General features: G+C 46.8%; 1 protein-coding gene across 2 annotated transcripts; it reads right to left on the bottom strand.

The window, feature by feature from the left end:
• Positions 1 to 3850: 3850 nt before the first annotated feature.
• CALCOCO1 (calcium binding and coiled-coil domain 1) lies at positions 3851 to 20052 on the bottom strand. Of its 2 annotated transcripts, none has more exons than XM_080658972.1 (15): positions 20018 to 20052; positions 17407 to 17586; positions 16968 to 17070; positions 15998 to 16188; positions 14115 to 14273; positions 13559 to 13707; positions 11507 to 11597; positions 9106 to 9261; positions 8650 to 8904; positions 8072 to 8197; positions 7512 to 7607; positions 7065 to 7173; positions 6630 to 6829; positions 5915 to 6021; positions 3851 to 4943 (listed from the first exon to the last, which is right to left on the bottom strand). In XM_080658972.1, exons 2-15 carry the CDS (start codon positions 17560 to 17562, stop codon positions 4766 to 4768), a joined length of 2076 nt encoding a protein of 691 aa, XP_080515098.1. In that variant the 5' UTR covers positions 17563 to 17586; positions 20018 to 20052; the 3' UTR covers positions 3851 to 4765. The 2 variants fall into 2 exon arrangements, with proteins under 2 accessions (XP_080515098.1, XP_080515099.1); XM_080658973.1 differs by having other exon boundaries at positions 19990 to 20051.
• Between the last annotated feature and the right edge of the window lie 934 nt (positions 20053 to 20986).

Raw genomic sequence — 20986 nt, 5'->3', positions numbered from 1 at the left:
GTCTTTGAAATCTATTATGTAGTTTGTACTTACAACATCTCAGTTCATTCCAGCTACATTTCAAGTGTTTGATAGTCACATGTAGCTGGTGGCTACTATAGTGGGCAGTGCAGGCTTAGAGTGTGCTTCATACCTGACTAGTCAGAGACAACAGGATGTTGGACCCTGACATCTTGGCTCCCTCCCTTGATTTTTCTTATACCTTAAATTAGAAGTCATTGTTTCTACATGAGTTTGGAGACATATTCCTAATCCCACAGGTCAGAAGAATTGCATTTCTATTGCAGGGTCTGTGAAGTCCAGCTGCACAATAACTTCCACCTGCAACACTCTCCTTTAAGGTCCTTGTTGAGCCACCAGGTACCCCCAGCTGCTAATCCAGTGATTTTCAGAAGTCATTACCCTGGCCTCTCTGCCATACCCGCCACTGCTAATCTCTCCTTGACTCATCTCTCCTGAATTGCTTACTATCTCTCTGGCTGATCCGTCTGTCTTCTCTGTGACTCCACATTCTCCATAATTCCTTCCACATTGTCAGTCTCCTGGGTGCTGTCCATTGCCCTCTTACCGTCTTACTCTACATGAGGGAGACCTAGGTAATCTTTCTTCACTCTCACCTTCTTTACTTTAAAGGATCTTGTTTCTTTCTCCAGTTCTAAATTCTCTTGAGCTCTGCACTTAAAATATCTATCCAACTGCCTACTGGATATCTCTGTCAGAAGACCCCAAAGACGCCGAAACCGGTTTGGCTCAGTGGATAGAGCGTCGGCCTGCAGACTGAAGGGTCCCGGGTTCGATTCCGGTCAAGGGCATGTACCTTGGTTGCGGGCACATCCCCAGTGGGAGGTGTGCAGGAGGCAGCTGATCGATGTTTCTCTCTCATTGATGTTTCTAGCTCTCTATCCCTCTCCCTTCCTCTCTGTAAAAATATCAATAAAATATATTTAAAAAAAAAAAAAAAAGAAGACCCCAAAGACATTGGGAATTCAACAAGACAAAATTATACCAATCATCTTCTCCCTCAATGTATTTCTCCATTTGTATTATTTATTTGGTGAATGGCATCACTGGTCATCTGGACATTGAAACCAGAAACCTGGGATCAACTTGACTCCTTTTGTTCACTTCCCATATCTAATTATTACTTAGTCCCATTAATTCCGTATTCTAAAGAATTCTGCCTCTTTACCTTTTGACACAGCTTAAGTTTGGTGCTCACCATTTTTTCCTGGGGTTATTACAGTGGTTCCCAACTGGTTTCTCTGGACTTTCATGATCTGCCAGTAGGGTGTAAGCTCCATGAGGGCAGGCATTCCTGCTTCCCAGTGCCTAGAAAGATACCTGGCACATAGTGAGCACTCAATGAGTATTTGTTGAGTGACTATATGAATAAGTGTCTGTTAGTCCATCCTTCCAGCCTCACTTCACACACCGTGTATGATCCTCAACTCTACAGCCCTGCTTGAGTGTTTAGACTTCTGAGCGAGTTATGTCTTTGCACATTTTGCTCCTTCTGCCTGAACATGCTTGGCTCACAACTACTCATTCTTTAAGACTCAGCCCCCATATTGTCATCCATGGAAAACTTTGTAACTTGTAAACATGATGTAGAGTGTTTTTACAAAGTGCTCTATGTGGTATCTCAAAAATAGAAGGAATCAAGTAGGAGGAGGTGTTCTTTGAACTGAGGGGAAAGCATGTGTTCAGGGGCATGCAAAAGTAGTGCCTATTTCTGTGGAGTGGTTCTGTAAAACTGGAGTCCAGGGTACCTTAGGATAGGAAATGGGAAGTGGGACCAGACAGTGCAGACCCTGACTGGCACACTCAGCAGTCTGCACTTCACATTCTCATAGTTACCAGGCAGCCACTGAGGTTCTGTAAGGGGGGAGTGATGTTTGCATTCATTCATCTCCTACCAAATACTGACACCCTAGTTCCTATTTGCTGGTTCCTGGTCTGACTTTTCTTCTCACACCAGGCTCTCAAGCCCATTCAGTTTGGAAGCTGTATGGATGCTGGGAAGGAGGGGGGAATGAGCTGATCCAAGGGAAACGAGTAGAAAGGCTGAGCTGTCAAACACCACACAGTAAGTAGGAAAAAGAACTCAAATTGAAAGCATCTTTCCTCTCTGCCCATGCAATCAATTACCCTTCCCTGAGCTTCCTATGTCAGAGGCCAGGTCCTGGATCCTGGGGTAGGCAAGAGAAATGGCTCTAAATGTCCAGCCTGAAGATGCAGATTGCACATCAGGAGACATGCAAGGGCAGAGCAAGGAGCAGCTGCAGGCTCTAAATAGTTAGGTGGATGGGGTCTGATGAGATACTGGGGGGCTTCATGGAGGAGGGGAGCATGGAGCAGGCTTAGGAAGATGAAGAACTGGGCTGGGGAGAAAGTGAGGTGAGAACGACCCATGTCAAGTTTTGGAGGTGGGAAAGTGAAACCTACGCTGCCGTTTTCCCAAGTGCTTTTAGTCTGGTAGCCTGTGTGTCAATGGCCTTGTGTAGCTACCCATGAGGCTCCTGTTGGGGAAGGAGGTGTGTGTGCCTTGGCAGGGGCTGTGCGTGGGAGCAGAGGCCCTGGGTTCCTGTGTCTTTCTCCTATTTTACACTAGGGGCCACCTTTCTGGTAGCGAGGATATCTGGGTTCCAGATTCTTCCCTCTCTAACCTCCCCCAGACATAAATCACAAGTGATTTCATTAAATGCACCTCCTGCTGGGGATGTTGGCTCATAATTCCTCTCTGATTAACCCCCACTACCCCGGCAAGTTTATAGGCCCAGCATAGGAGGGGGTACGGGGGAGGGGAAAAGGAGGGTATGAGGGGAATCCCAGGCCAGTGATGGATGCCTCTGTCAGCCCAGCTCATATTTATTAATAGTCTTAATACGGGAAGCAATAAAGGAAGAGAGGGATTCTATTAATTAAATCATTGTTATAATTAACTTTCATTAAAGGAGGATCAATAAAGAGGAGTTGAGATGGAGAGAGGAGAGATCCATTATCTCTAATTTCCTTGGAAGGGATTCAGGGAATGAAATGGGGTTGCTAGGAGACAGCGATGTGAGGGAAGAAGGAAGGATGTAAGATGTCATTCAGGTGGGGTTGGAAGGGGGGTGGATAGGAGGGTTTCAGGTGGATAGAAGAAATGGTGGGGTGGCAGTGGCCCTCCCAGGGGCCCTAAAGGGAATGAAGGGTGGATAAGGCAGCGATAGTGAACAAAGGGGCTATAGGCATGGCTTGTACTGGGCATTCCTGAGAGCCTTGATGAGCTTGCAGGTCCTTAATAAATGCTTTATGATGCTGTCTCTGTCTAGCCTGTGAAGCTGGTTAGAGTGGATGAATGTGTTTTCATGACTGTGGAGTCAGAGTGCGCACACAGATGTGTGAGGATGGCAACAGAGGAAGAGAGGGAGGTAGAGATGGGAAGATTATCAAATAGTCTTTAGGGGTATGGGGTTTAGGGCATTTTTTATAAAGTGGATACTCAAAGGTTTCCCTCTTGACAGTAGTAATGCCTGTCCTTTGGCCCAAGGTACAGTGATGGCTGCTATGGAGGGCGAAGGTCTGAGTGGTGGAAACGACTCTTGACTTCTAAGGCATGCACTTTGGCCCTATACCTGAGTTCCACACCGGGACTAAACCCTGAGCAAGCCAATACCAACCCACAGTTTGCTCCTCTTGCACTGTAGTATTCTCCAAGCCAGACCTCCACCTGGGACAAAGGTTCCTCCCTCCTCCTCTTCCTACTGGTGGCCAGCACAGCAGGCATAATGGGATAAAGCCGCCTGAAGTCCCCTCCCTCCCTTACCCCTCCACTGAGGTCTAAGAGCCAGATGTCTGGTCCTTCTTTGCTCTAGTCACACCTTATAATAAGAACACATTTTATTAGAAGAGTTATACATACCATATAAATATATTTGTCCAAACTACAGGTAGGGGGAGGGATACTGGGAAGAAAGCTCTACTGCTATGGGGAACCTGGAGAGGGAGGAAGGGCTGGCAAGTGGGAGAACCTGGGACTATTTGTTCCCCCATCCCTCACAGAAGGCACAATGCATTATTTCTTTCCATGTGAGGACACTGGGGGTGGGGGGATTGGCGTGGAGGGGCAGAAGATAAGAGTACAGAAAAACCTCAAAAATACAAAAAGAAACCTCCAAACTTAACATCTAATGGTATGGAAAAAGGCTGGGGTGGAGTGTGGAAGGCAATGGGGGGGGGCGGGCAGTAAGAGGAACCAATGAAGTTCAGAACTGAGAGACCTGAGGAGGTCATGATGTCCATGCTGCTGCCTCAATGCAGGCCCCAGAGGAAACTCAAGGGAACAAACATAGACCCCAAAGAAGAGAGGGTAGGGTACCCCAGGGATTGGCTTTGGGGCATCAGAGACTGTGAGTGTGTGTGTGTGCAGTGGTGGTGGTGCTTGCAGTAGCTGGTGAGTGACAGAGGCAACCAGGGCTAGGAGGGGCAGGTTCTACTCCCCCTGGGGAGGCCTCCTCCATTCTGGTTTCTCCAAAACCGCTTTCAGGGGGTAAATTCAGCCATTCTTCCATGAAGGACCCCTCCCTGGACAAAAGGGCTGGTAGGAGAGGATGAGGTTGGAGAGCTTGGAATAAAAACAGCACACGGGAGTGGTTCTTAGGGAACAGAATATCATGGAGCCCATTGTGTTGGAAAAGAGGCATGAGACCTAAATGTGTGTCTGTGTGTGAGTGTGTGTATGTGTTTAAGTGTGTGTTTGTGCTTGTACTAGGGAGAGGTGAGATCACTCAAAGGTGAAGGGGTCCTGGGTGCTGAAGAAGAAGTGTCCATCCATGTGGTCCTCCAGGGCGTCCTTATCACTCTCAGCTGGGAAGCGCTCCCTACAAATAGGGCACTCCTTCCATGGGGGGGTGGCAGGGCCCCCAGTGCTGGCCTCTGACAAGGGACCCACTGCAAAGCCACTAAAGAGAGACAGAAGGGAAAGGAGAGGGTCAGTGTGCTCTGTTGCCTTATTGACTTGTAGACCTCAGGGAGAGGGACTCATGCACCTGGGTTCCCAGATTCTCTTGTTCCTAATACAGCATCCTGGTAGTTCTCTCTCTCCGAGCCTCTCCCATAGCATCTTTCTCCCCACAATGCTAGGGCGTTTCCCGGTTCCCTGTGCCCTCCTTCTTTAGTCCTTGCTGGTCCCCATAGTGCAGAGCCCAGCCCCCAACCTCTTGCTCTCCTCCCTCCATCTCTATCTGCCGCCTAATGAAGCTGAAAATGAGTCTGACATCGTCCTTCATCTTCCTGCTCCAGCTAAGAAGGATGACAGCATACCCCCACCAGAGCCCATCTCACATCCAGGCAAAGCTGGGGACTAAGTGATAAAATCTCTCTTCCCTCTACCTTCCCCTCTTGACCTGCAGAAGGAAAGGAAGGCAGAGGGGGCAATCTGATACCTAAATCCCCCACCCCTGTGGCTTCACCACTCAAAGCCTCCCCCAGGGAAGTCAGGAAAGAGCATCTCAGGGGTGGTCAGATAGATGCTGGATCCCAGTCTCCTCTCTGTTCTTGTCCCTGTGGGCTTGGTCTCCTACTTCCCTTCCTCCCCCGATGGAGCCTAGGAACCTACCTGGTGGTTGGGGAAGGGTAGGGGGGATGCAGGGCAATTTGGGCTCCACGAAAGATGGCGCTAGAAAACAGAAGCCAGTTAAAGGCAGGGCCTCTGAGTGCATGTGTGTTGATAAGCTGAGGGGAAGGATTACCCGAAGGCACCTGGGATTTAGGAGAATGGTAAATAATTTTCTGTGTCAACCACACCTATGTCTCCTTTACTTGGCTAGGGCCAAGAAGACAGAGGTTGGGGGAAGGGCAGGGACTGTTCACCTGAATATCCTTTCTGCTGGCATTCTCCTACCTCTCTCCTGCCCCCCATCTTTACTCTCACCTGGCCATGTCATAAAAGGCATTGCCCAGTTCAGGAAGCAGCAGGTTGGCCTCTTCACCCCCATTCTGCACAGCAGCCATCAGGACTGACTTCTCATCTTCAGCCTCCTGGGAACCAAAGAGATAACTTGTGTTTGGGGTAGTGTCCAAGATGGGGGAGTAGCACATTGGGCAGGTAAGGGAAGAACAGTCCGGGCCATGACAGAAAACGGAGGGCTACAATAAGAGTGGGGCAGGAAAGGTGTTTTGAAGGGAGCTGGTGGATAAGAAGAAAATGAGCCCTAACTGGTTTGGCTCAGTGGATAGAGCGTCGGCCTGTGGACTGAAGGGTCCCAGGTTCGATTCCAGTCAAGGGCATGTACCTTGGTTTTGGGCACATCCCTAGTGGGAGGCGTGCAGGAGATGGCTTATCGATGTTTCTCTCTCATTGATGTTTTTAACTCTCTATCCCTCTCCCTTCCTCTCTGTAAAAAAATCAATAAAATACATTTAAAAAAAAAAAAGAAGAAAATGAGTTGGGGAGCAGGGGCTAGCAGTAATAAGGCTATTGAGTGGGATTGGGTTTTGTGGTGGTGTCCATTGTATGGCCTTGAAGAGAGGCTGGGCCTGCCTCCTCTTCCCCAAGAAAAAATGAGAGCCCTGCATGGTTGTCTTCCTGCTCTGGATGCTGGGCCACTTGAGCTTGGCCCTACCCCCTCCTCCCTGCCCCTGCTCACCGAGTCAGAGCTACTGTCCTCAGCTGGCCCTGAGAGGTGGGGAGCGATGGGAGCTGGCTGGCTAATGACAACTAGGGGAGAAGCTTCTCGTGGCCCAGCAGGAGAGGAGCCTGGATCTCCACGTTCACACAGGCCATAAGGTGGGAGCCTCATGTCTTCTGGGGACTCATCCTCTGAGTCTGTCAGAGCTGCCGGGCAGCCTGTAGGTGAGGGAATGGGAAGAGAAAGAAGAATACGTTGTTAGAGGGTTGCATCAGCTCTGACTCCTTTGGATAAAAGATACAGTTAAATTAGACAAGGGCCAGAGTCTGGGAAGAAAAAGGCAAAATACAGAGGGCAAAGGCAGCTCCCAGGGGGGTCACATGGAACTTTCCCCAACAGGGCAAGGTGGAGCCGGGAAGAAGTGTCACAAGATTGGGGGTGTCGTGTACAGACCCAGCCCTGCAACTGCCTCCTCATCCTCTGTAGCAGCATCCTCATTCCACTTCTCATCAGCCACCTTCTCAAGGCGGGCCTCCAGCTTTCTCATGTACTCTAGCAGTTCCTGGTGTTGGGGAGGAAAGAGGTGCAAGAGGATGGAAAGATGCCAACCTTGCTGACCTGTAGAAAGAACCTTCTGCGTTCAAGATTAACTCTAAGCTCCTGAGGATTAGACACCTTCACCAAAGGTGGGGAAGCTTAAGGTAGATCCTCACAGCCCCCCAAGGGCCCTCTTTCGCCCCCTGCATCATCCCTTCCCCCAGCAATCATCTCGTCCTGCCAAATCAGCTGATAATGGTCCACTTTTAGCCTCAGGTTCCTCTTAGAGGTACCGGTTCCTAAGCCAAGAGACACAGTTTCTAGTCCTCAAGCCCTCAGTTCTGGCCACCAGGGAGTTCTCACCTGCTTCTCCTCCTGCAACTGCTCCTTTTCCTTCTGGAGCACACGCAAGGCTGACCGCAGCTCTGTCAGCTCCCGCTTGCTCTCTGACAACTGCACCTGAGGGAAATGGCCAAATAGAGTAGGAGCCTAAAATGTACCTCAAAAAACCTGGGCTCTGGGATTGGACCCAACAACCTAGAATCATGTCTCTGTGCCTTCGTTCCTCCCTTGCTCCAACACACACAGGAGAAGCCCCAACACTTTTTCCATGAGCTCCTTTCCTTGGCCACAGGAAATTCAGTCTCTGCTTCTTGAGTGTGGACCTGGATGACTTGGGCTGGGTGCAGGGACATAGCAGGGGCATGGAAGGGGCAAACCATAATTCTCCTAAGTCATCATTACTAGGCCCAAATGTGTGCCCTAAGAGCAGAAAGGGACACTGCATGTTTCAAACCAATGAAGGCTGGGAGATGTGCAAGTGAATTGCCCAATATATAAGTGAGCCCCTTGCACTTGAGAGAGAGGGGGCACTGGCCTCAAGAGGCCATAGGACCAGGATTCAGGGGTGGCTGGCGCCTCACCAGGCTAGCATCCTTTTCCTGGGCCAGTTCAGTCTTGAGCACTTGATTCTGGGTCCTCTCCTCCTGAACTGCCTTTTCCAGCCGAAGTATCTCTGCACTCAGCTTCAGGATCTTGTCCTTCTCCGCCTAGGAGATGGCCAGAAAGGAAAATGGGAAAATGAAGGAAAAGGGATGCCACTGGCAATGGCAACATCCCTCACTGTGACCTTCCTCTACTTTTGGAGCGATTTCCCCTTCTTGTCTCCCCCACTCCCTCAAAACCATGAATGAAGGAAGGGACCTGAAAGCAAGGGACCTTGCTGATCAGTAATGGGCATTAGGGCAAGGGTCTGGTGCCTAGAATGGTACATGTTTCTGAATCAAGATGGTAACCAAGGACAATGCTACAGAGATCAGGGTTGGGACACTCTATTTAGGGATGAGTCACACCTGGACAACGAAGTGTTCCTCCCTCACGGCCCCTCCCCACCTAAGTCTTCTGAGGTTCCCATTGCCCTCTTTCTGTTCTTCTAGGAGATCTGACCACACAGAGGTGGGGGTGATGGCTATGAGCGTGCCAGGTTCCTCCATCCCTCTACCTCCACACTCTGCAACATCCCTGCCCGCTCCTTGCTCCACTGGCTTTTTTCCTCCTTCAAATGCAGACTGAGCTCAGCCAGCCTGCCGTTGACTCCAGCCACTTCCAGGCGGCTGCTGTGTAGTTCGGCCATGGTGCGGTCCCTGGCTCCCGCTGCGCTGGCCAACTCCTCCCCAAGAAGGGTGGCTTTCTGCTGGCTTGAGGCTGCAAGCTCCTGGGCCCCTCGAAGCTGCTCCTTCAGGGGCTCCAGCTCAGCCTCAGAAGAAAGGAAGAGATGGAGATCAGGGCTCCTAGTAAGTCATTGTGAACCAGGAAGATATTAACTAGGCTACCTCCTCCCCCTACTGCATTAGGACTCAGGATTGAGTTGTTTAGTTTTTAGTCATATCCTTCCCCAGACTTTGTAGTGAGTCCTTGCAGCTGTTTCTACTTCTTGTTGCCTAGAGGCTTCACTCACCACCCGCTGCTGGGCCTGGCTTAGGGTGTCCTTCATCTGAACCAACTTGTCTTTCAGTCGCTGGGTCTGCGCACCCTGCTCCTCCTGCCGGCCCTTGGCCTCCTGCAGCTCCAAATTCAAGCGATGATTCTCCTGTTGTGCCATCTGGAGCTCAGCCTGATGGAGGTGAAGAACAGGTAAGGAAAGCGGTGGCCAGGGAGGTGAACCACTGTGCTGAGAGGTCAAGGTTCCATTTCTCAGATTTAACACAAACTCAGTCATTCAGCTTTCACCACCCCTTCTTGGGTTCTCAGCTCAAAGCGACTCAATCCTGAACATTCAGTCTCCAGCTCCCAAAGTGAGGTATCCAGCGTCACAGCTTAGGGTCTTACATAACTAGGTAGCCCATGTCCCATTTCTGCTTCTCCACTTTTTCTTTTAAATAAAAACTCAGTCTAGCTGTCCTCCAAACTCAGCATATTCTACCATAGAATAGTTTGTAGCTGTCCTACAAACTCAGCATATTCTACCATAGGACTTTCCTTTCTTATTTCTGTCCATGGTTCAAACTAATTCCCAAGTCACTTAAGCTGGACACCCTGGTGCTACGCTTGGATCTGTTCTCTCCCTAGCAGCCCATAGAAAAGCCCATTGCTTCTCCATTCTCCATCTTGTTCACATGCATTTTCTCTTCTACTATCGCCACAACATGTTAGCTCAGGTTCTGGTCATGTATTGCTTGGATTACTGAAAAACCTCACAACTAGCTCGTTTTCCACAAGGCAATCAGTTTAATCTTTGAGTACATGTCACCTACTTGAAAATCATCGATGCCTCTCACTGCTTACAGAAAAGATTAAACTCAAGATCGTCTACAATCTGACCAGGGCTTATCTCAAACTCGTCACCCACATATTCAACTGCCCTGAGTGTTCTGACTCTAAACCTTTGCTCATGTTTTCCTCTGTTTCTAGAATGGCCTCCCTTTATCTCTGTCTACTCAAATTCTACCTTTTCATCACTGCCGAGCAAATGGTTTTTAAACAACCTTCTACAGAAGCCTAGGATTCTGAGGAAGTCATTTAGAGGTTCTGAAAATATTTAATTTAAACTTCAAATATTTAAAAATATTAAAAATTATGTGAAAAAACGCACAAACTCACAAGTTAACACATTGGAGATCACCAATCCACTGACATGTACTTTGAGATTAATTAAATTCTTTTTTAAAAATATTTTTATTGACTTCAGAGAGGAAGGGAGAGGGAGAGAGAGATAGAAACATCAATGAGAGAGAATCATTGATCAGCTGCCTCCTGCATACCCCCTACTGGGGATCGAGCCCACAACCTGGGCATGTGCCCTTAACCAGAATCGAACCTGGGACCCTTCAGTCTGCAGGCCGATGCTCTATCCACTGAGCCAAACAGGTTAGGGCCAGGTTAATTAATTTTTATGTAAATCTTAGAATAAAGTTTCTATTGTATTTTCTATTGAAGTGAAGAGCAAAATGAGATTGCAAGGTGGACAGTTTAAAAACTGTTATCAATTTGCACCTACTTGTGTGTAACTCAAGGTGTTCTCAATATTGTATAACTAATGTATAACAAAATACTATAACTAGCCACTGAGGCTGACAGAATAGTCATCCATAACCTCCAATTTCAAAGTTTGGTATCCATCAAAATTACTTAATTGCTTTTACTATCTTATACACTGAGTGGCCAGATTATTATGATCTCTGAAAGCATAATAATCTGGCCACTCAGTGTGTGTGTATGTATATATATTAGAGGCCCGGTGCATGAATTTGTGCATGGGTGGGGTCCGGCCAGCCTGGCCAGGGGGAGGGGACATGGGCGGTTGGCCGGCCTGCCTGCTGGTCGAACTCCTGGTCGAGGGGACAATTTGCATATTAGCCTTTTATTATATAGGATATACACTGAGTGGCCAGATTATTATGTGTTCAGAGATCATAATAATCTGGCCACTCAGTATATGTAAATGTTATACATTTAAATTTATAAAAATAAACTTACAGTAATGAAATACTGCTGTTATTCAGTGAGGTTCCACTTAAGATGTAAAACTTCATTGATAGAGGAGAAAAGGTTCTGCTGCTAAAAAAGTTTAGAAATACTAAACTAGTTTATGTCCCCCTTTTAAAAGTCCTTTCTAATGTCCCTAACAAAATGTGCTCCCATTCATCTCTGTGGAGCATCATCTCACTTTATTACACTTCCCCATTGACTTCCTATATTCCCCTTTGACTGATCCTGACTTATGTGTATGACTTATGTTCCCCAGGAGAGTGTACACAATGTTTCTCTACATTTTTATTGCCCTTGGTGCCCAGCACTCAGAAAGAACTCAATAAACACGGATGAACAATTGAGAAAGCAAACCAACCCTGAGCTCTTACCTCGCTTTGCTCCTTGTCTGCTTGTACTTCCTTTAGTTGCCCAAGGAGCTTCTCTTGTTCCCGAGTCAGGGCCTTCACTGTGTCTCTAACCCTGTGAGTGGGGGAAAGAATGTCAGATAACCAACTGGTCACCAGAGAAGGAATGAAGGACTTGAACTTCTGTCTGGAGCTCTCCTACTGGTGCTCCTCTGGGCCCAGACCCCTACTTCTCTCTGGGATGCTCAAATTCCCAAACTAAGTTCTAAGCTCAAAGTACCCAAGACTCCTGATTCTAAAGCACAATGTAGAAATAAAGTTTTTCTTTTCTCTTTATATATCAATTTAAGGAATGTCCTGTCGATGGTTCCCTCATTGTTTTCACTCAGTCAAGAGATCAGAATCCAGTCTTTTCTAGATAAGCGACAGTCATTGTTGATTATAAACTTTTGGTCTAGGTGAGAAGTTGGCAGACTTTTCTGTAAAAGGCCCAACAGTAAGTATTTTCGGCTTTGTAGGCCATGTGGTTTCCATGGCAACCATTCAACCATGTCACTGTAGTGAGGAATAAGCCATAGATAATAAGTAAATAAGTGAGCATGGCTGTTCCAATAAAACTATATAGACACTGAGAATTTAAAAATTTTTAATTTATTGATTTGAGAGAGAGAGAGAGGGAGGGAGGGAAGGAGAGACAGAAGGGGGAGGGAGAGGGAGAGGGAGAGGGAGAGGGAGAGGGAGAGGGAGAGGGAGAGGGAGAGGGAGAGGGAGAGAGACAGAGAGAGAGAGAGAGAGAGAGAGAGAGAGAGAGAGAGAGAGAGAGAAACATCAATTTATTGTTCCATTTATCCAAGTATCCAATGATTGATTCTTGGATATGCCCTGACAGGGGATCGAACCTGCAACCTTGGCATGTCAGGATGACGCTCTAATCAACTAAGCTACCCAGCCAGGGCATAAACACTGAAATTTTAATTTCACATATTTTTCACATGTCAAAAATATTTCAACCATTAAAAACTCTCAAAACCATTTTTACGTTGTGGGTTGTACAAAAACAGGTGGCATGTGAGATTTGGCACATGGGCCACTGTTTGCTGACCCCTGGTCTAGACAGTCCCTAATTTTTTCCAGATGCTCAGTCTGATCCCTGCTTTTCTATTCCATGATTTAGAATCTAGACATTTAGTATCTCCCTAGGGCAAGACTAACATCCTGAACTGAAGAAGCCTCAGGGATCAACTCACTTTTTACTCTGGGCCTTGGACAAAATGCCTCTTTCCTTTAAAGTGTTTGAAAAAATATCTAATCTACCAATACTGAGTGAAAGAAACCTACGTCATTCAGCGGAAAAAAGAATTAGAGTATTTCGCTTAAAGAACAGGCAAGGGAAGGTGGTCAGTATTTGTGTTACTTGATAGAAATAATAGTTGTCTGCCAGAAGAAAGAAATTTATTCTATGTGGCTCCAGAAGTCTAAAGCAGGACCAGTGTGAAAGTTACAGAATGGGAGAGCTTGAATCAACACAAGAGGTACAAAAAGGACAGCTGTCCCATAGTAAAGAGGCTGCCTCCTGAGGTAGTGATCTTCTCTTACATATCGTCTTGAATACCTTACATTACTCCCAATGCTAAAAATCTATGATTTATTTCATTTTTCAGGGCAGAGATTCTATAACATTCATGGATCACCAGTTCTATCATTTCCTAATAGTGAGAACAAAGTCTAATCTTATTCTTTGCTGTGGTAGGATCCTAAATCCATCCTCTCTTATCTTGTGTTGACTGTTCTATCCATTTCTCTTTTTTCAAATCCTCTACTCCTAGCTCCTGCTTAGCCTTTGCTACACAATAAATGGTAACTACAATTAATTCTGAAGGTGAGAAATACAGAGTAAGTTAGGAAAGATGGAAGAGAGCAAGGCAGAAAAAGATATCCTCAGTCAATGAAATACCCTAAGAGAAGTTGAGAAAGGAAAGAGAAACCACCTGAGAAAGAGCAGTTTGCATGCCTGAAACAGGAAGCTGGAGTTCCAGGGTCACAGGAAATGTAATGGGGTACAGGAGGTCCCCTCACCTGTCCAGCTCCACCTCCTTTGTCAGCACTTTCTCACTGATGGTCTGGATGTCATCTTCCAGTTCCAGGATGTGTGCCACATGATCTCCTTGTTGCCGGCTCAAGATGTCCCTCTCTTCTGTGAGTTCCCCGTGGGACCGGGAAAGCCCCTGGAATTAAGGTTCCCCCAGAAGAGAAAAGTTGAGATTCATTTAAAAGAATAGAGCAAAGGCTTAGAAGGAGCATACCAGAGTTTGTTTCAACCCCCTCACCCAGTAACCTTCCTTGAAAAAGACATTATAAGGAAAAATTCCCTTATCAGCAGACACATCTACCCCAACCCTACCTCAGCATTCCTGTGTTCAGAGAACTAAGTCTTTTACAAATCTGGGACATGTCTCCTGTCATATCAAATTTAATCCTACTTGTTACACCTTAAGCCTATTTCTTTGATGTCAGAATCATCGTAAAAGCCCACTAAAATCTCCCCTTTACCCTCTTCACTGGGTTAATATTTTGGATCTCAGGTGAGCAGCCAGCCCTGTCCCGCCCTCCCCCCCCCCCCCCCAAATCCTACCTTGTACTGCTCTTTCAGTTCCGCATGCTCCTGCCTGGCAGTTGCCAGAGCCGTCTCCAGCTCCTGTACTCGGCTCCTCAGCTCCGTGACCTGCCCCTCCAGCTGCAGCTTCAGCTGCATCAGGTCATTCCTCTCTTGCTGGCTCTCATCCAGCTGGTTCTACAGGGTGCAGGAGGAGAAGAGGGTGTGCTTGTGCAGCACCCATTCCAAGGTCCCATCCCATCACTCTGCAGATTCATTTCAGGATTGGGAAGATACATCAGCATAGGATACAAAGAGGTGAGTTGTGTGCTACTGAAGTCTGCCCACCACCCACCAGCTCCTGGCACTCTTAACTGCCCATTCCTCTTTAAAAAAATGTTTTTATTGATTTTAGAGAGAGAGGAGGGAAAGGAGAGAGAGAAAGAGAAAGAAAAACATCGATGTGAGAGAGAAACATTAATCAGTTGCATCCCATACGTGCCCCAACCCAGACTGAACCCCCAACCTAGGTATGTGCCTTGACTGGGAAAAGAACTGGCAACCTTTCGGTGCACAGGATGATGCTCGACCAACCGAGCCACACCAACTAGGACCCCACTCCTCTTTTACTTCTTTTTTTTGTTTGTGTTTTTTTTCTCTTTTACTTCTTCCCACTCAAGGGCTGGCCCCTCCTTGGCTCAGCAATTGCAGAAATCTGGTAGAAATCTTTCTCAATTCACATAGACAGGACAGATGGCTCCCCTAATTTTAACCTATTGGTTCTGGAGTCAGACACTAGGTTTAAATTTCCAACACAATTTTTATGAGCTATGTGACTCTGAACAAGTGACCTAACTTCTCTTAATCTCTGTGTCATCTGTAAAGTGATCCCTTAGCCTAGGTTGTTGCAAGATAATTGTAATGAGAATGATGAATATAAAAATAGAAGACAGTGTAGGAGCTTACATATCTCTGACTAATGTAAGATATAAACATCTTCTTCCTATTCTTGTGTTGATTACACGTGTTTAGAGGGTTCTAGAGGGCTGGAGTTTATCTAAATCAAAGACAAGCTACTCATTCTCCTCTTCTGACCTTCCTCAGGCCCGTCCTCTTGCCTGGGGTGTGTACTTCCTCCCCACCTAGCACTGGTCCTCACCTTTCTTCAGGAAGTCTTCCTTGCTAACATCTGTCTCTACTCCCTAATTCTTCTCTATTTGGTTCAATAGAAAAATAATACAAAACACATATATAATTTAAAATTTTATAGTAGACACTTAAAAATAAAGTACTAATAAGAAACAGATTATATTAATTTTAATAATATTTTATCTAACTCAGTCTATCAAAACTATTATTTCAACATATAATCAATATAAAAAATTATGGAGATCTTCACACTTTTTTTAAATACTAGGTCTTCAAAATCTAGTAAGTATTTTACCCACACAGTACTTCTCGATTTGGACCAGTTACATTCCAAGTGTCAAGAGCCACATGAGGGTAGCACCTCCAGTCCAGGACAGCGCAGGCCTGGGCTCTATCTATCTGTTCTCTCTCCTCACCTGTCCTGGAAGTGGGTTTCATCCTCCCCTTCCTCTGGTGGTTCCTTCAATGGAGTGGCCTCCCTCTACCCTTTGTATCTTCTAGGGCCTAGGGCAGGATGTAGCACTTGGAGAAGAAATGCTCAAAAAGTTCTTATGGAATCTTGAGTAACATTGGTTTGTGGGTGGCTTGCTTTCCTGCCCTATGTGTTCATGTCTATGTTAGATTGAGACTTTCTTGGAGGCAAGACTTAGTATAACTCCCAGTGAGGTCTCCAGTTGAAGCTACAGCCGAGGGGAGGGTCCAGTGGGAAGGGCCCCCTTGCAATGCTGTCCTCCCACTCCCCTGCCCAGGAGCAGCTGTTGCTCTGTTCTCACCTGCAGCACAGTTGCCTTGGGGACAACCAGCAGGATGTCAGAGCCGCCATCAGTCTCCTCAAGAGTCACCAGTTCATCCATGGGCCTTGGCTCTCGAAACTGGAAAGGGGGGCTCTGCCCACACACCCGGCCCTGGCGATTCACATATCGAAACTGGTAAAGCTGGGCTCCTGGTTTGGGCAGGTAGCTGGCTGTGGGAAAAAGAATGGACCCAGGACCGCAGTATGATCCCAGGCCCTCCAGTGCTCAGCAGGTCCCCTTGGTATATTTTATCATCCACTCTTTGGCTTTGGTCCCTTGCTTCCTGTTCCATATTCTGTTTTCTCTCCTCTCCACCTCCCATAGACTATTTCTGTTCCCTGGGATACTCTTTTTGCTCTTTTCTGCCTAGTCCTTTCCTTCCTCTCCCAAATCTATCTTCCTCAATAATAGTAATAATAATAATAATAATGATAATAATAATAATAATAATATTTATTGAGTGCCCACCATGTACCAGGAACAGTGTTAACAGTTTTCCCTATATCATTTAAAATCCTTTTATTAGCCCTATAAACCAGGCATCTCATTTTAATGTTAAGATAATAGACACATAGAGGTTAAGTAATTTTCCCAGTGTCAAACAGCTTATAAGTATTAGAGCTGAGATTTGAACCCAGGTCTTTTAGAATCTAATGACCACCTTCTTCTCAATATATGGCACCACTTTTCACTCTTCCTTACCTGCTATTTCCCCCTTCTTTCGGTAGGAGGTGGAATTAGTTGCACTGTACAGCTCCTTCCACCTCTAAGTCCTTGATTCTATGATAACCCCATGTCTGCGGAGCCTGTTGGATATTACTTTATTTTTTTTTTAGCTTATTTTTCCTTGTTCTCTGTGCTTAGCTTTTGTGTTTCTGAGCCCACTTCCGTTTTCCAAACCTCTATCCCCCTTGACTCCTCCCTCCCAGTTCTCTATCTTCCCTTGTACCTTGGAACTGGACACTGGCATGGACGGGGGAACCATCAGTTGCACTTTCAGGTACCGAAGACCACACAAATGTGTGGTAATCCCGAACACAGGCAGCCTCCACCTGTGAAAGTCCAAGGTGAGAGAGGGCTATGGTGATGGGACTACCAGCTACAGATGGTAGAAAGGGCCGAGGGATTGAATGGGAGAATAGGATTGTGTTACAGTGGCAAGGATGATGAAAGACAGGAAAAGTGGGGGGACAATAATGTGTCAAAAGAGAGCAAAGCTAAGATGGGGAGATGAGCTTTGCTTATATAGATAACTCTCTGTCATCTGTGCCATCTTTTTTCCTTCTTCTCTATCAACTTGAGATTGAGAATCCAAGAGCCTAGTCATTCTTCCTATTCCAACCAACCCATGGCCCATAAACTTGAGCCGAAAGGGGTTCCAGGTATACCTTGAAGATGCCAATCCAGTCACTGGCACTTGGCACGGTGCCTGGGGGAAGGGTGTAGTGACATTCCACCTTAGTATTGGGGATGTAAGTCCGGGCCACATTCAGAAAGCTGACTCCTCCCCGAGATGGTACTCGGCTTATTGATGATTCTTCCATCCTTCCCTTGAGATATGTGCCCTCCTATGAAACAAAGAGTTAATATCCTAAAGTCTCTCCACTTCATTTTTCCCCCTTCACCTCCATCCACCCCTACAAACAGCCCTTGCCACTATACCTGGATGTGAAGTCATATTTAGTATCTAGTCCCTGAGGGTTATAGGACCCTTTTAGAGATGTCACTCTTAGTCTGCAGGACCTATGTCTGGCCTTCCATGTCAATCCTGGTCCTGTCTCACACTACTCCCATTCTAAGTCATAAACTCTTCCTAGAGTTAATTTCTGCTTGCTTTTCACTGCCCCATTGATCAAGTCTCAGTATCCTAGATTCTGCCCTCATCAGTGCCTCCTTTTCCATCTTTTAACATCTTTGAGGATTTCAAATTCTTCAGCCTCCATGTCTGCATCCCATCCCCCACATCTTCTGGCTCCTGAGTTAAAAATCCAACTGAGGTGTGAAGCCCCCTCATTCTGAGCAGGTCTCCTTGTGTACGCCTGAGCTTGTTGACCCAACTGCGCAGGAATGACTACGACACCTGGAAATAGCAAGAAATCTCTGAAAGTAATGACTGCATCTCCAGAGCTAAAATATGGCTGAGGGTGGAGGGATAGCCCAATCCTCAGGCCCATGAGCTCTCATTCTCTCCCCTTCTCTGAGCTGTCTAATCCCATGAATTAAAAACAAACAAATAGGGGGGTGTAGAAAAAAAAAACACAAAACAACAACAACAACAAAAAATAATCAAACAAAACAGCTTCCACTCTCATCTAAGAGACAAAGGGAAAGGGAGGATATAAGGAAAGACAGGTTCTGTCCTCAACTTCATTATTTCAGGAAGTCAAGAATTCTGGAGGCGGCTGCTATAAGGGTGGAGTGAAACACTCAGCAGGAACGTGGTGGTGTGGGGAGATGGAATGTGGGGGCCTAGAGCCAGGAAAGCCCCACCCCTGGGCAGGGGACAGACTGGAAGGTGGGAAGTAAGCCCCAAGAAGGGGAAATTTATATATAATGTTGAGAAAAGGAAGAGATAGTACAAAAAAAACTTAACATTCTTCTCTTCAGGCAAACCTACTGGTTTGACTACATGTAACCCAGTTCTGGTATATCCCTCCCTATTTTCTCTCTGCTCCCCTAGCCTCAATTCTAAGTGTTGAATTCCTCCATTCCTCCATCTGCTTGGATTGATAGTTGGAAGCACACTATAGGATGAAAGTGAGAGGAAGAGGCGTTCCAAGTTAGGTGGGGAGAGGAACAATAACAATCAAGAGAACTCCTCAGCCTAGGGCTGTGAGATGGCCCTCCTCATGTCCTCCAATCAGCCATAGCCACTAGTCATGTGCACACCCCCAAACATCACAACCCCACACCAGGCTGAAGTAAGGCGGGGGGGGGGGGGTAGGAACTTTAAAAGAAGAGAGACACTCAGCAGAGAAGGAAAGGTGGGCCAGCAGTACAAAAAAGAGCAACTTTTTAATTGAATTGAGGAAAATAGGTTTCTTTAGATTTTCATCTCTCTTAAAAATCCCTAGTTAAAACTAGTTCAGCCCTAGCCAGTTTGGTTCAGTGGATAGAGTGTTGGCCTGCAGACCGGAGGGTCCCAAGGTTCGATTCCAGTCAAGGGCATGTGCCCAGGTTACTGCTCGATCCCCAGTAAGGGGTGTGCAGGAGGCAGCCAATCAATTATTCTCTCTCCTTATTGATGTTTCTCTCTCTCTCCCTCTCCTTTCCTCTCTGAAATCAATAAAAATAAAACAAACAAAAAAACTAGTCTATGTTTTCTTCAAATACAATTCTCTGGTTTCCTAAGGGGGCATATATTATCCCAAAGATCTAAGCCTGGGGAATCTCAAATACTTGCCACAAATAAAATCCTCAAGATTTGGAAACATTCCCCAGGCCTGAAAGAGAGCTCTGTACGTGTGTAGTCAAACTGAAGTGTTCGCATGGTGGGATACCATCATCCCACTCTGTAAGGCTCTAGAGTTCCTTGATATTCTACACCTTGGAAGGTTTCCCCCCCGCGCCCCCCGCGCGCCCCGCAGCGAGTCAAACGTAGTAAAGGCCTTTGGATTGGCGAGGGGTATGGGGGTGGTAAGGGGAAAGGGAAGGTTGTGAGGGCCAAGTCTTGCATGGGGAAGAATGAGCAAATAGTTCAGTCTCTTCCCAACTCCCTTAAGCGTATCAAGCTTTTTTTGAGAAGGACAGAGAGGAAGGTGAGAACAGTGAGGGGCGGTATCCCTTTGATCAGGGCCCCCCTTGAGACCAAGAACTCCCACAACAGTGGGGCTGGCTTCTCCCGTACGGAAAATATTAAAACCCAAACGTTTCTGCAACCCCTTTCTACAGTCCCCTTAGTTTATCCTTTCATGGACTGAAAGTGGGGTGACTCCCCATAAGATCCCCCCAAATTAGGCCAAGTTTCTTACCCCACAGACGGATCAGCTGTTCCCTTACCTTTCACCAACAACAAAAACAGCACTCCGACTCCGAGAGGGGAGGGAGAATAATGAGCGCGAGGACTTCTGGGGTTTGTAGTTCCTCCACGGTCTTTTACTGGGGAGCCGACTTGGATCTGGGACTACATATCCCAGGAGGCTATTGCTCAAGGAGGGCGGAGAAGAGGGCGGTCGTGGCGGCGGCCTCACCACTGCATTCTGGGAGACGTAGTTCTCACTTCCGTGACAGCAAACGAGGGTGTGGCCATCAAAGGACTTCACGACCCATGATTCCTTAGGAGGGGGCAGGCTGTATTAGTGGTGACTGAGGGTTTGTAACGTGCGTAGTTAGGGGGTGGGGAGGAGTTACGGCTTTAACGTCCGCTGGGTAATACTTTACAGTGCGGCGAACGAGTTCAGATGCACGCTTTCGTTTACTTTTAACAAGTTTTGAGATAGGTAGTATTGTTTTACACACTTTATAGAGGGAGAAACTAAAGTGGAAAAGGTTAAGGAACCGGTCTAAAATATCAAAGTTATGAGATGGTAGAACACCAGGATTGCATGTATCTCTATAAATGCCGTGCTTGCCACGACTTCACAGCCACCTGCCATTTAAGGGATGGGAACCTAATAGCTGTGCTAGCAGTTTCTTCTCTGTTTCAACCTCAGGGACAGTAAAAACTACGTGTTGTGCACCGCTGTTTCTTTACTACTTGAGGGTTTCAGTGATGGGCCTGCCAATACACCCCTCGACTGGGTCCCCTAGAGTGACCTAGGAAGAGGGGCTATCGCCTGAGGGTGGCGGTGGGGTGGGGTGGGAGGGAGGAGGAGAAGTAGAAGAATGAAATTGGAAGGGGAGCCTGGCATAATTCAGGACCGATCACAACTCACAAACAAGCCACTTACTGGGGCCAGTTTGCCCAAGCCTTTAAATTAATTAGGATAACAATACATGTTGTTGCTCCTATTTTTATTTAGGAGAGGT

Source organism: Plecotus auritus (genome assembly GCF_963455305.1).
Source record: "Plecotus auritus genome assembly, chromosome: 3".
Taxonomy (NCBI): domain Eukaryota; kingdom Metazoa; phylum Chordata; class Mammalia; order Chiroptera; family Vespertilionidae; genus Plecotus; species Plecotus auritus.
Note: the sequence above shows the minus strand (reverse complement) of the source record. Positions and strands in the feature narration are given on the sequence as shown.